At 48.7% G+C, this 16,521-nt stretch overlaps 3 protein-coding genes across 4 annotated transcripts; 1 reads left to right on the top strand and 2 right to left on the bottom strand.

The window, feature by feature from the left end:
* The first annotated feature begins 1,838 nt into the window (after nt 1-1,838).
* LOC119318320 (60S ribosomal protein L39) lies at nt 1,839-2,551 on the top strand. Of its 2 annotated transcripts, XM_037592858.1 has the most exons (3): nt 1,839-1,943; nt 2,045-2,148; nt 2,244-2,551. In XM_037592858.1, the coding sequence occupies exons 1-3, from the start codon at nt 1,941-1,943 to the stop codon at nt 2,290-2,292; spliced, it is 156 nt and encodes a 51-aa protein (XP_037448755.1). In that variant the 5' UTR covers nt 1,839-1,940; the 3' UTR covers nt 2,293-2,551. The 2 variants fall into 2 exon arrangements, with proteins under 2 accessions (XP_037448755.1, XP_037448754.1); XM_037592857.1 differs by lacking the exon at nt 1,839-1,943 and having other exon boundaries at nt 1,967-2,148.
* Nucleotides 2,552-9,617: 7,066 nt separating this feature from the next.
* Nucleotides 9,618-10,311, bottom strand: LOC119318322 (plasma membrane ATPase 4-like). The gene is made up of 2 exons (XM_037592860.1): nt 10,056-10,311; nt 9,618-9,963 (listed from the first exon to the last, which is right to left on the bottom strand). The coding sequence occupies exons 1-2, from the start codon at nt 10,242-10,244 to the stop codon at nt 9,682-9,684; spliced, it is 471 nt and encodes a 156-aa protein (XP_037448757.1). The 5' UTR covers nt 10,245-10,311; the 3' UTR covers nt 9,618-9,681.
* A 360-nt stretch (nt 10,312-10,671) lies between these two features.
* Nucleotides 10,672-13,754, bottom strand: LOC119318321 (ATPase 8, plasma membrane-type-like). Its single transcript, XM_037592859.1, has 3 exons — nt 11,526-13,754; nt 11,071-11,424; nt 10,672-10,980 (listed from the first exon to the last, which is right to left on the bottom strand). Exons 1-3 carry the CDS (start codon nt 13,740-13,742, stop codon nt 10,699-10,701), a joined length of 2,853 nt encoding a protein of 950 aa, XP_037448756.1. The 5' UTR covers nt 13,743-13,754; the 3' UTR covers nt 10,672-10,698.
* Between the last annotated feature and the right edge of the window lie 2,767 nt (nt 13,755-16,521).

Raw genomic sequence — 16,521 nt, forward strand, 5'->3', positions numbered from 1 at the left:
CAAAGAAAAAAAACATGCAATATCCTCACGCAGTGGCCTCCCGTGGCCCAAGCAGGATGAGAGAAATGGACACATTGCCTAATGGCTATGGCTAAGGAACTTGGCCCAGGCATTAGTAGAACGCTCTAGCTTGCCCAAATGAATTGTATTCCGTCCATGCCACCGTTTCTAGCCGTCCCAACAATTTCCATCACCATGAACTCGCCAGAGTGTATACGGCGGCATCGAGGCCGGGCATGTGTCCAGAGTATAGGTACGGTAAATCCACATGAGTATTTATCGTCCGTTGTGAGACGTAAATTGGTCCCGCCTTTGGGCGCAGATTACTGGGACAACCCAATACTGTTGTTGTCGCATGAGTTTTTTTTCCTACGGTTCTCTTTATCGGGTTTTCATTGTTTTACATAGATTTTCTTTCGTTTTCTTTCTTTTCATGTGTTTTATTTGTTTTTTCAACATATATCTATTTTTTATACATATTGTACATTTTTGTATACACTAGGACCATTTTTATACATGTTTAACATTTTTCAAATACACGACTAACATTTTTTCAAACATATCTTTTGATTTCTACGTTTTTTATACAAATTGCACATTTTTGTAAATATCTAAAACATTTTTCATACAAATTTTAAAATTTTCAAATGCATGTTTTTGTTTTTTAATATGTCTTAAACTTTTTCAAATACACATTGAAACATATTTCTGAATGATCTTAAACCTTATTTAGACCATGCAACTATTCCCTTAAATTTCTTAATGATTTAAATGTCACAAACATATTTTGAAATGTGTGAGCATTTTTCAAATGTCACATAGTTGTTTTGAATGGTATGACTGTTTTAATTATACGGACATTTTTTTTACATTGTATAGATTTTTCAAAATTGTCACGTGCATTTTTAAATGCTTGAACATTTTCTATATGTCACATACATGTTTTTAAATGGTATAATTGTTTTATAAAAGTTGAGTGAACATTGTTTTAGATTGCATGAACATTTTTTAAATATGCGATGAACATTAAAAAAATAACTATTTTTTCATAGTATATGTTATTAGTATTTTCCAAAAGATAAACATGAGTTACAAAGAAAAACCATGTGTGTGAGGTCAGCATGAGGGACCCACATGGATACTAGGCCAGCCCACTACCAGCTCCTTGTAGGCGAGCCGAGCTACTGTCTTGCATTCTTCTAAAAAAAAGCTATCGTCTTGCATAAAGTGAGAGATAGCCGCGCCCCGATGAATCCGCCTATGTTGTTAAGATTGGAGTCATGGTGCTTTAAACGGACAACGTAACAAATCCATGATAATTAGGCATACTTTTTTTATGTATGCAGAGTTCTTTCGTCCAATGTAAAGAACATTCTTGAACACTGCGAAAAGGAAACTAATGGGTGGCGCACGAGCTATCTATGCATATTTTTACAAGTCACATTGATTTTTTGTGGGACAGTATCCCCCCTACCTTTCATTTGCTGATTCTTATAAGTGATGTAACTATTCTATCCAATTAATAAAGCCCTCCAAAAGGCTATTCTCAGAAAAGATTCTTTTGAGAGTTCTTTGTTACTATAGATATTTCTGAGAGCTTATTTCAACTTAAACTTAAGGGGCATAGCAAAGAGAGCTGTCGAACTCATTTGGATATAATGAACATATGGGCCACAGTCGGATTTATTCATGGCCCTAACATGTGATTGTACCACTCTCGCCAAGAGCCCCTTTGTTTCTCTAACGTGGACCAAGCCCAAAAGAGACTACATCGATCAAAAGATGAGGCCTAGCCCAACGAGCCCATCCTTGGTCGCTACTCGTCCGGACTATATATTCCCCACTGCCCACCACTCGAGCACTTCACGGACCTAGGGTTTTGCTCCCGCCGCCGCCGCCGCCGCCGAAGCCGCCGCTGCGTCTTCGTCTCCGCCGCGACGATGGTACGCTCTCCTCCTCTCTTCCCATGGAGTCCCACCCTCTCCTCCAGCGTTTCAACCTCCCGCTGACCCGATTTCCCCGTTCGCTCCTCTCCTCCTCGCAGCCGTCCCACAAGACCTTCCGCATCAAGCAGAAGCTGGCCAAGAAGCAGCGCCAGAACCGCCCCATCCCCTACTGGATCCGCATGCGGACCGACAACACCATCAGGTAACGGCCGCCTCCTCCCCCCTCCCACTCTCTTCCCTTCGATCCAGCCCAGGCGTCCGTGGTCTGACCGACCAATCGTTCTCTGCCGTGCTCAGGTACAACGCGAAGCGCAGGCACTGGCGCCGCACCAAGCTCGGGTTCTAGATCCGGCCCGGCCGACCGCCGCGTGGGGGAGCCATGGCTCAAGAGTTATCTGCATTTTGTTTTATGGACGTTTCAGTGTTTGTTATGCAAGCTAGGAAGTGATCCCAGGATGTCTCTGTTATCAATTTCTTCGTGTTATGAGGATTGCTTGTACCCTGGTGTACTGATGTTACCGTGCTGTGCCAAGTAAAGAACCTTTGCTATAATGTCACCCTTGTTAAATTTGTCTCCATGGCTTGATTTTGGTTCGAATGGTCAACTGTATTGTGCTCTTGTTTGTTTCTGTGTACCTCTCTTTGTATTGTGCCATTGTAATGGCCAAAGGGCATAGTAATTGTGATGAACTGGCTGCTAGTTGTGCTATCTAGTTCATGTTCGTGTTAGTTGTAGTGTTTTTCTGGAGATATGTTGTGGCAGACCACTTACTAGAGAGAGAGAGAGAGAGGGATGTGATTTGATTGTTGTTTTCTTGATTTGCTTTAACTAGTAACTAAGGTATTTCATGTCCTACTAAGTTTTGATGAGGGTTTTTATACCAGCATGTGTTTGATGTAGTTGGTTTATGTTTTAAGCAGGGTCAGGTTTTGTAACCCTGTTTACATGTAGAGTGTATGGCTGTCAGTTCACAGATAGTTTATCCATGCTTCAGATACATGGCGTGTAGTACAGTTTTGAGTTCACTTCTGGTTTAACCATGCCTTCACTTGCCAGTTACCAACTCAATTACAGTTTTGAGTATGACTTGTACAAATTGACATACTGATTAGTTATAGTTTTGCTGACAAATTATGTACAGTGATAGGAGTACCTCAGAGCCATGCATCTGTCTAGTTGGTACAAACTACATTTCCCCTATGAGGATCTGATGTGTTTTCAAATTTAGCTGGAGCTTAGGGCTGGTTACCAAAATCTGAGCTATAGTATTATGAGCCAGTAACTTAAATATGGTGTTCCTAGCATCAGAGAATCGCCACGGGTTCTCCGAGTTTTGATTTCTGATCATAAGTTAAGCCAACTGATTTTGTTTAGGGTTCCTGGTTACCTGGTAGTTATTGTGCAATGCTGGAATACCTAGTCGCCATTGCGTGCTACTAGAACGAGCCTTCTATGTTGAATCATCACAGATCCATCTGCTTATATGTATGGTGTTCTTCATGGTTTAAGCATCCCTGATTTGTTTGTGTGTGCATTTGACGGTTCATGACTGTTCATCGTATGCACTGTGTTGAATGACGATGATCACTTGGGGTGTGTTTGGTTGCGGAACGAAGTAGAATGGAATGTAATGGTTCCATGACATTTCATTCCACTAGAATGGGTAGGTTTTGTTCTTATGTTTGGTTGAGGTAATATATGGAATGAAATGGTTACATTTGAGTGTTTGGTTGGTGAGACAGAATAAAATAAATTTGGTCATTTTAATAACATGTATACACAAGGGTAGATAGATGATATCAAACATATCTTACGAATATTTCTCCTGCACCAATACATTTCTATAAAGAAAAAGAAGCAATTTACACAGAAGAACCAAGTATGTATGAAACCTACGATCTGCTACCGCTCCTGTGCCTCCACGAAGAAAAAGAAGATGCATATCATCGCTAAGAAGAAGCCATCTACAGAGAAGATGCTACCCCGGCAGGCCAGGCGGCCACGCACCAGTAGATCAAGCCGCCGGTGCAACCGCCCCTTCCCCCGCAGATCAGGTCACCGGCGCTGCCTCCCAGTAGATCAAGCCGCCAGCGCTGCGTCCAAGCAGATCACGCCGCGCCGCCGGTGCAGCCGCCCCTCCCCCCGCAGATCAGGTCACCGGCGCTGCCTCCCAGCAGATCAGGCCGCCGGCGCCGCGTCCAAGCAGATCACGCCGCCACCGCCGCAGGAACGGGTCCTAGGAACGACGCTGCTGCCCCCGCAGGTCAGACCATCGCCCTCCAGTGGCTCGGCCGCCTCACCTGCTCCTCTTCAGATCGAGAAATGGAGGGACGAGGGAGAGGCGACGAAAGAGGGAGAGGCGATAGGATTTCTCGGGAGTGACGGGCGAGCGAGACCCAGACCGGTTCCACGTGATTCCTCCGATTTGGAGGTATCGGCGCGTTCCGGATATGGGAGGAATATTCCCTCGGTGGGAACGAGTTGGTTCTTGTTCCACTTATGTACCAAACGCAGGAACGAGGCCTCGGGACGGGTCTGACCCATGCCATTCTAGTTGGTGATAGAAACCAAACACACCCTTGAAGTATTACAATTACAATTCATCTGTTCTTCGTTCTGTTCAGTTGCATTTTATGGCTGTCTGTTGATAATTATGACTGTCAAATGAATGCCACCCATCACCTTGAGCTCTTCTATTTTGAATCATCAGTCACCTTAGTAGACAAGCCATAGCTGTTGGAGCTCGTGCATGCTTAGCCGAGCTATGTCTAGCAAATTTGCTTTCTCTATACCCCTGTTTTGAGTTCCTTTATAAATTGCTCTGTAGCTAGTGTGTTTAAGCGATGCTGACCTTCTTGACCCACGGCAGTTCTTTCAGCTGGTTTTGCTCTGTTTTGTTGACCATCTCAAGCGATGAAATTGCTGGTGTACATTGTCTGCTGGGGTTTGCCTAGGCAAGCATGTTTGAACAAGTTTTCACTTCCCTTGTACGAGTGAGTATTTATTCCACACAACACGCTAACATATTACAAGAAAAAGAACCAACAAGGTCTGGCATAAACTCAAAACTGTACTCCTATACATACTAGTAGAATGCCCGTGCGTTGCTATGGGCTAAAATGCATGTAAATATAAATAAGTTACACAACTAACTAACATGGTCTTCAAGGTTAAAGCTCATTTTTTCCTTATACGTCCAAGCGTGTTCGGACATCAAATGACAAGCTCACCGAATTCAACTGTCTCGGCCATCCGAGCAGTCCCAAATCTAGATTATGTAGGGAGAAATATGGTTGTTGTGTTATCTTCGGCAAGCTTCCCGAATTCAACTTTCTCGACCTTCCTTTTTTTTGGACTGTCCCCTTCCCGCTCAGTTCCACGCCGTAGCAGGACATCTCTCGCTGGAGCTCTCTCCTTTAAAACCAAACGATGCCCACATCACCTTCGTCATGGTGTCCTCTCTCCTTCACATCATACTTCCCCACGGATGGCCAATGAGGAATCCCCCGCCAACCGCCCCACTTTCCACCTTGATCCCCTCCCCACGTGTTTGTGTTGATTCACCACCGTCATCAAGAGGGAGGAGGCATGCATCACCCATGACGCTCCCTGGCAAAGAAGGATACAGTTGAATGGCGCATTACCATGAAAGAAAATACGATGTTTGTTGTTGGGCATTTAACTGATACACCACTGTGTCCTTTATCTTAACCAAAAAATTATAACTTGATGAAAAAATATATTTATAGGTACAATCATGCTCATTTCCCATTGCCATACTCATGTAGAATCATGTTGGGCACATCACCTGGAAGGCACGAAAACAATAAATTATAATAGTCTGGGTACTGAGCACAAGTATACATAATGTTTTAGTCTACAGTGATTCCCAACTTGAGTATGAGCCATTTGGTTCTACAGCTTCAAAATAGAAGGAATTGCTTCCAAATAGCAATAGCTAGCACGAACTCTTAATACAATGTTAGTATCTACACAATCTGGATACCATTTCTTTATCCTCCTCTATCTGCACAAAAAACAGATTAAGGATAAATATTATTATAGATCCCAGAGATTGACAAGTAGTATGATCCTTACAAAAAAAACTACTCCCACCATTCCAAAAGTAAGTGATTTAGTACAAAGTTGTTTACTTTCGCAAGAAATAATTTGAGAATTCAACGATCAACCAATACAAACAGCATGCTTATGTTGCACATTCTTGGATAAATTTGCATAACTATTAATCTGATTTGAGACTACAATTGATGATGGTTGGGAGCTTGGAAGTGTGTTCAAGGCACATTATGGGACCATAGTTCCTGATACCAAAATAACAGACCAGCCTTAGAATTTGCAGAAGGTTGGGACTATGATTTAGGGTCGCAGAAGGTCTCAAACAACTCGCAAACATAATCTGAAATGTGAATTCTGAAGTTGCAGAAGGTCTCGAACAACTCGAGAATCAAGTGCAGTGGGACACCATAGTTCCTGATACCAAAATAACAGATGAGCCTTAGAAGTTCCTAAGGGGAAAGAACATAGTATGAGTACAGATAGGTGACTGCAACATGTTCCATCACGAAGCAAACTTAAAATTAATTTAGGCATAGATTAGCAACAAGTAGTCGAGTACACGGTCATGAGAACGAATCTGGTCCCCGGTGACAGAACATCCACGCGTCGCCGCTGTCCCCAGTCACCACCACCACCGCGGGCCGCACCATTGATCCAATCTCACTTCATCTATCAATACCACACAATGGGCAGAGAACACTTATAGTTAGTGTACTCTAATAACACATAAAAATGAATAGGGAAGTAAAGAAAGCATTTTATTAGTTAGTGTTCTCTAAACCGTATCTTTCACAATTAAGTACCACACTCCATCCTATTTTCCAGGTTGGTCAATTTTTCTCATACATAAATCAAATATCAAGCTACTGTTTAATCCATAACACTCAATAGAACTGTTACCATTGAAGAATACCTCATAATGACTTCATCAAAGTCATTTACATTCAATTGAACTTCCTTTAATTATGTGTGGCAGTTGTCAAAGTTTGACCACTGAGATGGCATCAAACTAATTAGCAGTGCATATAACCTCTCAGGCGCCTTTCTTTTAGGACAAAAATATGAGTACAAAAGGGGAGCATGCGGTAATTGATACATAAAAATACAGAGGTGGAACAAAAGATATCAACCTAATCACCTTGAAAAATGTAGTTCTACAAACACACAAAACATGGACACTGAAAAAGGACTACAATTTATAAATTCCCATATGTATAATGTGTCAAATAACTACGGCAAAAGAGATTAACAATAGAATCACAAAACCTCATCAACACGGTGTTGCCACAGAAAATTTGGATCTACCCCTACAACAGGATGAGAGACCCATCCATTCAAACAGGAAGGGGATACAAGGCAAATAAAATGAAAATCAGATCTTCACTCAAAAGTAAATAAAAATCATGTACGAGAAAAAGGGCCAGGGAAAAATAGTTGCGTAGTGGGTACCTGCTCCTCCCCGAAGGTGTGATTCTATATGAACTCGTACAGAGGTGGATGCTGGCGGGGTCTTCTGCTCGCGCCGTCGGCAGTGGGGAGAAGCGGCCACGCCAGTCACGCAATCCTGATGCCGTCGGGCCTCTCTCCATTACCTCTCGAACAGCCGGCCACCACCGCCCTGGTTCCTCGACGCCCCCGCTCACCACATACGGCTTGAAATCTGGACCGCTGTGTCACCAGCACCACGACGGCCGGTGAGGAGGGCCCGATTGATGTCGGGGCCAGGAAGGGTGAGTGCTGACGGAAAGGAAGGATGTGTGGGGACGGCCGCTTGGGCTCGAGCAGGGCCATCCGACGAGGCAACGAGTACTTGCCTTCCCCTTGTGCCGGGAGATCCTCCACCCTCCGGTCCGCCAAGACCATAGTTTTAAATAGCCGGCTATAGCCCCGCTATAGCTGCTTTTAAGGGTTGCCGCTATATGCCATAGCCCGCTATTTGAAACATTGGCCAATACTCACAATATCCACTGCCCACATCGGACGTTTGTGGCGCCGTGGCCGGCGACACGGGTATGGTGCAGGAGATGGATTGGTTGTGTAATGAGGGCCATGTGAGCCGCCGACACCGATCTGGGGAGAAGGAGATCTCCGTGGAGCAAACCCTATTTAGGGAAGGAGGATTCGTGCAAAGGAGGAAACGAGGGCTCAAGCAAAGCAGACAACCACACGAACAGGGTGGCAGCGACACCTAGCAAAGGAGGAAAAGAGGGCTGATGGAGAGAACGTCGCCGTGGCTGCGAGGCGGTGCTAGATTTCGTTGGGAGGAAGTAGTGATGATGATCGCATCTGCCGGACAGGGGGCGAGGATCGATTGACTTGGGACGTTAGGAAAGATTCTTTTTTTAAGGGTGGGACGTTAGGAAAGTTATATTTGTGATCTGTGTTATATGTTAGGAAGGTGTTGATTAGAAAGAAAAGAGTGAACGGGGAGGGGTTGGTTTATTTGGGTAGAACCAACGGATTGCAAAAACCATGACAGGTTTGGTAGCATTGAAAAAAAATCGGTGGTGGGGTGGAGACCTCGTTCGATCGACGGGAAGAAGTAAACGAACGAACTAAACAACGTACGTACTGAGACATTATGAGTGAGAGAAAAAGTACCACTTCCACAATAAGATTTGTTTGTCACGGTTTACTTCTTAATTTTCTTAAAATTCTTTATTTGTTTCCTGAAAATCCATTATTTGTTTCCTAAAGCAAATTACATTAATGAAAGAGATCGGTTAATTTGAACAAGTTAGGAAAGTTAGATATGTGATCTTTTGTATGTTTGGAAACTGCTAATTTTTTAAAAAAATAGTGAAGTAAAAAAAATAAACCAATGGATAAGAAAACCCGTGGGAGGGGATGGTGGGAGGTGGGAGGAAATAAAACTGAAGTACCAGGCTACCAACTGCTCCATTAGGAGTAGAGATACATTGTCTGCTAGGGTTTACCTAGGCAAGTACTCCCTCCGTCCCATAATATAAGAGTATTTTTGACACTAATGTAGTGTGGAAAACACACTAGTGTAAAAAACACTCTTATATTATGAGACGGATGGAGTATGTTTGAACAAGTTTTCATTTTCTTTGTACGAGTGAGTATTTATTCCACATAACACACTAACATATTACAAGCAAAATAGCCAACAAGGTCTGGCATAAACTCAAAACCGTACTCCTATACATATACATTGTCTGTTGGGGTTTGCCTAGGCAAGTACTCCCTCCGTCCCATAATATAAGAGTGTTTTTGACACTAATGTAGTGTCGAAAACATACTAGTGTAAAAAACACTCTTATATTATGAGACGGATGGAGTATGTTTGAACAAGTTTTCACTTTCCTTGTATGAGTGAGTATTTATTCCACACAACACGCTAACATATTACAAGCAAAAGAACCAACAAGGTCTAGCATAAACTCAAAACCGTACTCCTATACATACTGAAGAGAGGGCACTCTTCTTCCCCTTCCCCACTGAAAAATACAAATGAAACCAACTTCTTAACATCTAGGTCAAAGAAAAAAACCAACCCTGAGAATCTGAACCAATCTTCCCCGCTCCAGCCTCCCGGCGAGACTCGACAGGAGGCAGAGGGGGACAAAAGAACTTAGAGGTGTAGATATCGCTGCCCTGCCTATCGCCGACGAGGAGGAGGAGGTTCGTCGACGATCATACCGTGTAGCTCTGGTTTATTGTCTCGATGTCGAGCCCCTTGAGCTTGACGACCGACTCGACGTGGCCCTTGAGCGTGTGCAGTTCCCTGAGCCTGGCCACCTCCGCCCGCTTGGCGGACTGCTCGGCGATCTCCGAGAGCTCGCGGTAGCCGTTATTGTCGGTGAACATTTCCGAGTTGCTACTGCCCTGGTTGAGGCCGTGCAGCGTCCTCTGTGCCGTCGCCCACTGCGCCTTCCTCTCCAGCTTGCCGTAGTCATTCTTGTTGGTGAAGGCCGTCTGCGACATTCCATGGACAAACATGAGATGAACTCCAATGGAGTTTACAAATGGAGGTGGGTAATGGAGGAGGGATGGGGATGGGTGCTTGCCTTGTTGTTGATGTTGTTCCATGCCCTGCCGCTGAGGGCGTAGCGGATGATGAACTTGAGGATGTCGAGCGGGATGTAGGTGACGACGGTGAAGGGGAGGGGAGGGGGATCTTCTTTCAACTGGTTTTGCTCAGTTAAATTGTCTCTCTTTTGTTGACAGTCTCCAGCGATGAAACTGCTAGTGTACATTGTCCGCTGGGGTTTGCCTAAGCAAGTACTCCGTCCCACAATATAAGAGTGTTTTTTACACCAGTGCTAGTGTAAAACACGCTCTTATATTATGGAAACGGAGGGAGTATGTTTGAACAAGTTTCACTTTCCTTGTATGAGTGAGCATTTATTTCACACAACACGCTAACATATTACAAGCAAAAGAACAACATAAACTCAAAACCGTACTCCTATACATACTGAAGAGAGGGCACTCTTCTTCCCCCTCCCCATTGAAAAATGCAAATAAAACCAACTTCTTAACATCTAGGTCAAAGAAAAAACCAACCCTGAGAATCTGAACCAATCTTCCCCGCTCCAGCCTCCCGACGAGACTCGGCGGGAGGCAGAGGGGGGCAAAATAACTTAGAAGTGTAGATATCGCTGCGCTGCCCTGCCTATTGCCGATGACGAGGAGGAGGTTCGTCGACGATCATACCGTGTAGCTCTGGTTTATTGTCTCGATGTCGAGCCCCTTGAGCTTGACGACCGACTCGACGTGGCCCTTGAGCGTGTGCAGCTCCCTGAGCCTGGCCACCTCCGCCCGCTTTGCGGCCTGCTCGGCGATCTCGGAGAGCTCGCGGTAGCCGTTGTTGTCGGTGAACATTTCCGAGTTGCTGCTGCCCTGGTTGAGGCCGTGCAGCGTCCTCTGCGCTGTCGCCCACTGCGCCTCCCTCTCCACCTTGCCGTAGTCGTTCTTGTTGGTGAAGGCCGTCTGCGACATTCCATGGACGAACATGAGATGAACTCTAACAAGTGGAGCTTGCATGCATCTAATCTAATGGAGGTGAGTCATGGAGCTTGCCTTGTTGTTGATGTTGTTCCAGGCCCTGCCGCTGAGGGCGTAGCGGATGATGAACTTGAGGATGTCGAGCGGGATGTAGGTGACGACGGTGAAGGCCCAGATGGAGAGCCCCCAGCCCCACCCGATCCCCTGCATCTTGCAGAACTCCCAGTTGGCGTACACGGCGATGCACGTCGCCAGCAGCTGCGCCACGAAGAAGGCGATCACCAGCAGCGCCCCCGGCCGCTCCATGAACGACCAGCTCCGCGACCGCGTCACGAAGATGAGCGCCTGGCTGATGATGCTCACCTGCAGGTACAGCGCCGCCATCATCTCCTTCTCGTTCTCCCGGATCGACCGCACCCCGAACGTCTCCTGCATCCATCGCCACCACATTTTTCATTTCAGTTATCTTCTTATGATCATTCATGGCGGATCGCCGGAGAGTCGGAGGAAGAAGACGATATGGAAGGTACCGGGAAGAACTCGGTGTCGTGCGCGAGGTAGAAGAAGAGCACGGTGATGAGGGCCATGTAGGTGCCGAGGACGACGCCGGTGGCGAAGATCTCCTTGAGCTTCCACGAGTCGGGGGTGGGCGACGGCTTCACGCGGTCCTTGGAGATGGTCATGATGGTGCCGTCGTTGAGGATGGCGATGACGAGCACCATGAAGGGCGCGAAGTCGAACTTCCACAGCAGCGCCACCAGCATGAACCCCAGCACGATCCGGATGGTGATGGACACGGCGTAGATGGTGTAGTTCTTCATCCGCTGGAAGATGGCGCGGCTGGTGAGCACCGCGCTCACGATCACGCTCAGCCCGGGCTCCGTCAGCACGATGTCCGACGCCGACCGCGCCGCGTCCGTCGCGTCGTCCACCGCGATCCCGATGTCCGCCTTCTTCAGCGCCGGCGCGTCGTTCACGCCGTCCCCGGTCATGCCGCAGATGTGCTTCCGGTCCTGCAGCCGCTTCACGATCTCGTACTTGTGCTCCGGGAACACCCCGGCGAACCCGTCCGCCTTCTCGATCAGCTCGTCGATGGGCAGCCCGCTCATCTCCGTGCTCTTGTCGCCCAGCAGCGTCGTGGACGGGTACATGTTGGTGCCCATGCCCAGCCGCCGCGCCGTCTCCTTGCCGATGGCCAGCTGGTCGCCGGTGATCATCTTCACGTTCACGCCCAGGTGCAGCGCGCGCCGGATCGTCTCCGCGCTGTCGTGCCGCGGCGGGTCGAACAGCGGCAGCAGCCCCACAAACTGCCACGGCTCGCCGGGGCTCTCCTTGTTCTTGGCCGGCACCGCCTGGTACGACACGCCCAGCGACCGGAGGCCCCGGTCGGCGTACTGGTCGATCAGGCCGTGGACCCTCTTCTCGGCCTCCTTGGGCATCCGGCACAGCTCGATGATCTGCTCCGGGGCGCCCTTGCTGATCCGGTGCCAGTCGCCCTTGCCGTCGATGTAGGTGATGGCCGTGCGCTTCTCCACGGGGTTGAAGGGGAGGAAGTGCACCTCCTGGATGCCGGCGCGGGCCTCCTTGGCGTCGGCGAGCATGCCGACGATGCACGTGTCGATGGCGTCCTGGTTCTCCACGCGGGACGCCCTGGCGGCGTAGAGGAGCACCGTGTCCTTGTCTATCCCTTTGCCGTACACCTCGATGAGCGTCTTGTCGACGGTGAGCTTGTTGAGCGTCAGCGTGCCCGTCTTGTCGCTGCACAGCACGTCCATGCCGGCCATCTCCTCGATGGCGGTCATGCGCTTGGTGATGGCGCCCTGCTGCGACAGCCGGTGGGAGCCGATGGCCATGGTGACGGACAGCACGGTGGGCATGGCGATGGGGATGCCGCCGATGAGGAGCACGAGCAGGTTGTCGATGCCGTCGCGGTAGGCGCGGTGCTGGATCGGGTACATGACCACCACCTCCACCAGCATCCCGGCGGCGATGGAGATGATGCAGAAGTTGCCGATGGCGGTGAGCACCTGCTGGAAGTGGCCGACGTTGTTGGTGCTGTCGACGAGGTGCGCCGCCTTGCCGAAGAAGGTGTGCACGCCGGTGGCGATGACGACGGCCTCGATCTCGCCCTGCTTCACCGTGGACCCGGAGAAGACGCCCTGGCCGGCGTGCTTGTTCACGGCCATGGACTCCCCGGTGAGCGCGGCCTGGTCGACCTTGAGCGGGTCGCCCTCGAGCAGCCGGGCGTCGGCGGGGATGATGTCCCCGAGCTTGATGCTGATGACGTCGCCGGGGACGAGGAAGGAGGCGTCCATCTCGCTCCACTTGCCGTCCCTCAAGCACTTGGTCTTGGGCGCCAGCCCGGCCATGAGGGCGGCGGCGGCGTTGCCGGCGTTGTTCTCCTCGATGAAGCTGATGGTGGAGTTGATGAAGAGCAGGGTGACGATGCCGACGAAGTCCTGCCAGTCGGGGGGCTTGCCGCCGCCGTTGGCGAGCACGATGGCCATGACGGCGGCGGCCTCCATGACCCAGGACAGCGGGTTCCACATGAAGCCGAGGAACTTGAGCAGCTTGCTCTCCGTCTTCTCCTCCAGCTTGTTGGGCCCGAAGATGGTGAGCCGGTTCTGGGCCTCGGTGCCGCTCAGCCCCTGCTTGCTGCACTTGAGGTGGGCGAAGACCTCCTGCACCGGGATGGTCTCCAGGTCCACCGTCTCGTTCTTCACGTCCTCCAGCGTCATGGACGCCATGGCGCCGGCCGGCTGCCTCCGCCGGTGCCGGTCTCTCCTCCTCCTTCTTGGTCGCCTCGCTGCCCTGGCGTGTGCGTGGGCGGGAGTGGCCGCGCGCGCGCGGGGAGGGGAGGGGAGGGGAGGGGAGGCGTGCGCTGCTGCTGCTGCTGCTGCGGCGGCGGCTGGTGGGCTGAGCTGTGGTGTGGTGTGCTGCTGGCGCGCGGAGCAAGCTGGGAGCGAGTGGGGGGTTAGGAGGGAGGGAGGGGGGAGGTGGCGGTCCGTGCGGTGCTTGAAGAAGACGAGGAGGGGGGCGGGCGGGCGCCCCAGGATCCTCATACCGCGCCACCGGGCTCGCCGCGGGCGGGGGTAGCTCACTGCCGCACGACCGGTCCACGCCGCATGCAGCGGCCGCGAGCTCCCATCGCGCGACCCGCGCGGCTCACCCCTGCTCCTCCTACTCCTGCATGCGCTTGCTGCTGTCCAGTCCAGTGCAGTGCAGCGCACACACAGCTGGGTTTTTCTTCCACTAGTTACGAGCGAGGCACCGCCACCGTCACATAGCCCACACCTTCACATGAACATGTTTACTCCCCCCTAAAGAAATATAACAGCATTTCCGTAAAGAAATATAAGAGCGTTTAGATTACTAAATTGCTCTTATATTTCTTTTAAGAGGGAGTAGTATTTATTTAACACAAAAAATCGTTTTGGAATGTTGTGGGGAGTGCTTTGGGTAATCTCAAAATACCAATGTTTTTTTTATCTTTGTCAGAATTGGATCCCTACCTATATAGTGGTGAAGTTCGCGCCGGTTGTTTTCGTTCGTGTGCTGCTTTACTTTGTTCATTATGAAAAACAGGAAATAAATCTTGTTTTCAAAGCATTTTAGCTGAAGATCCTACTAATGTAATCTTTACTCTATGCTCTTTGCTGGATTTTTGGGATGTTCTGTAGAAAAAAGGAGTGATAAACATTCTTAGGGAAGTGACTAAGAGGGTGACCCAAGTGGCGTGCGATGTCCATGGCGGTGCTCTTGGCTGGGCGCGACTGTGGGGAGAATCTACTCGAGCTGTTCCGTCAGTGTGGCTCTTCAATTTGTCTATTTTTAGTCTTTCGTTGTTCTTTCTTTAGTGGCATTGCAGGTTCTTGGTGCTTAGTAGTAGAAGGCTGTTTCCATGATATGTTGTCCTATGCAAATTTCCGTAAAAGCATCCCAAAGATATAACTAGACATCTTAGAATGTATGTTATCGTTTTTGGTGTTGCGGTTTGTTGCATCAGTTAAGTGAAATAGGTTGTCTGTTGGATGATGTGTAACTCTATTTTCGTAATGAAAATTGAGGCTATGTGGCCACTTCCACCAGAAAAAAACACAAGAAAATCGTTAATAATCAAGATAAATATGAGGAACGAGATCCATGAAAGTCGGCCTGCACGTGTGTACATGTGAGGAACGAGATCCTCTGATGTACTTCAAAGTACAGCCGAGGGACGTCCTACCCGTATCACCGTTCGCTGGTCATCTGACGGCAGCAGCCAAAAACCACGAAAACACAGCTGCGAAGCAGCGTGCAGCCATGAGCCCAGAAGAGATGCGGCCCAGTTCAGAGGAAGGAAAAAAAACACCGATCCATTTACTCCCCGTCGCCGTTCGCTCGCCATCGCCATAACCTAGCTTAACCCTAGCGCCGCCGCGATTGATAGGGCGAGCACCGCTGCCATCGCCGCACCAGCGCGGGAGTGCGACCGCCGCTGCCGCCCGTGTCACAGCAAGAGGGAGAGTGGCTAGCAACGCCATGGCCGCCACCACCGCATGACTGCAGCACGCCGTCGAGCTCGCGGCCGCTGCGGGAGGTGCCAAGTGAGTGCCGCGTTACTGAGCGCAAGCAGCCGTGGATGAAGGGCGACAAACACATAGCCTGTAATGTCACGCGGCCTGCATTGCGAATTTGCGATGCTGGAGGAGGCAGGCAGTAGTTGAGCAGCAGGAGTCAACAAGAGCCTGAACTGAAGTTTCAGATGTAGAAACTGTATTTCTATTTTGTTAGGAATCTAGAACTCGGATTGAACTGAGATTGTATATGAATGTTATCAATTTAAGAGCTTATCAATGACTCTTGTCAAATTGTGAGCACAATACTTATTTATGATCTGGGTTGCGTACCGAGGTGCTAGTGGCTGGCCCTGTTCTGAACTTATTTTTTATCTCTCTTTTCTACTAACAGAAAGAGCAGTGTTCTGAAATTATAATCTTCATACAACATCCCTTTTCCCCTAGGAACAATATCATCTATGATATGTGCTTGTGCTTGTGCACCACCACTACACACCCCTTCACCAACCACTTGCATCTTGTGGTAAAAAAATCTGGTAAGTTCTCAGAAATAATGGATTTATTTATAGCTGGGATTGTTATTTAGCAACATACCACTGAAGTATGTGATGCTTGAGCATGTGCACCATCACCACATGCCTCTTCCCCAACAATGCAAAAAAAAAAACATGAGCAATGGACATGTAAAGTGCAGAGCAAATATTAGAACCAATGTGAAAGGGAACAAACAATTAATATGTTTCTCTGGGACATGAAATAATTCATGGTATCCTTCCCTAAAAATTGTGAGACTCGTGCCAAAGAGAATAAGCAAGGAGGCAATAGTACTTGGAGAACTTAGATCTAGTTGGTCTCTCATGAGAGTTAACAAATTGGGTGTTGTGTCAGTTACGTATTCGAATCAGAGCGTACTGTGCTTGCCTCTTCTTCCATATCTGTGGTATAGAATAGAATTTCAACTAGATAA

The sequence above is a fragment of the Triticum dicoccoides genome, chromosome 6A (genome assembly GCF_002162155.2).
Source record: "Triticum dicoccoides isolate Atlit2015 ecotype Zavitan chromosome 6A, WEW_v2.0, whole genome shotgun sequence".
Lineage (NCBI taxonomy): Eukaryota > Viridiplantae > Streptophyta > Magnoliopsida > Poales > Poaceae > Triticum > Triticum dicoccoides.

Coding starts and splice junctions, on each gene's coding strand:
- LOC119318322 (XM_037592860.1), bottom strand. CDS start 10,244: ATGTACACTAGCAGTTTCATCGCTGGAGACTGTCAACAAAAGAGAGAC. Junction 9,964..10,055: donor GGAACAACATCAACAACAAG/GCAAGCACCCAT, acceptor GGAATGTCGCAG/ACGGCCTTCACCAACAAGAA.
- LOC119318321 (XM_037592859.1), bottom strand. CDS start 13,742: ATGGCGTCCATGACGCTGGAGGACGTGAAGAACGAGACGGTGGACCTG. Junction 11,425..11,525: donor ACGACACCGAGTTCTTCCCG/GTACCTTCCATA, acceptor CGATGGATGCAG/GAGACGTTCGGGGTGCGGTC. Junction 10,981..11,070: donor GGAACAACATCAACAACAAG/GCAAGCTCCATG, acceptor GGAATGTCGCAG/ACGGCCTTCACCAACAAGAA.
- LOC119318320 (XM_037592857.1), top strand. CDS start 1,967: ATGGAGTCCCACCCTCTCCTCCAGCGTTTCAACCTCCCGCTGACCCGA. Junction 2,149..2,243: donor CGGACCGACAACACCATCAG/GTAACGGCCGCC, acceptor TGCCGTGCTCAG/GTACAACGCGAAGCGCAGGC.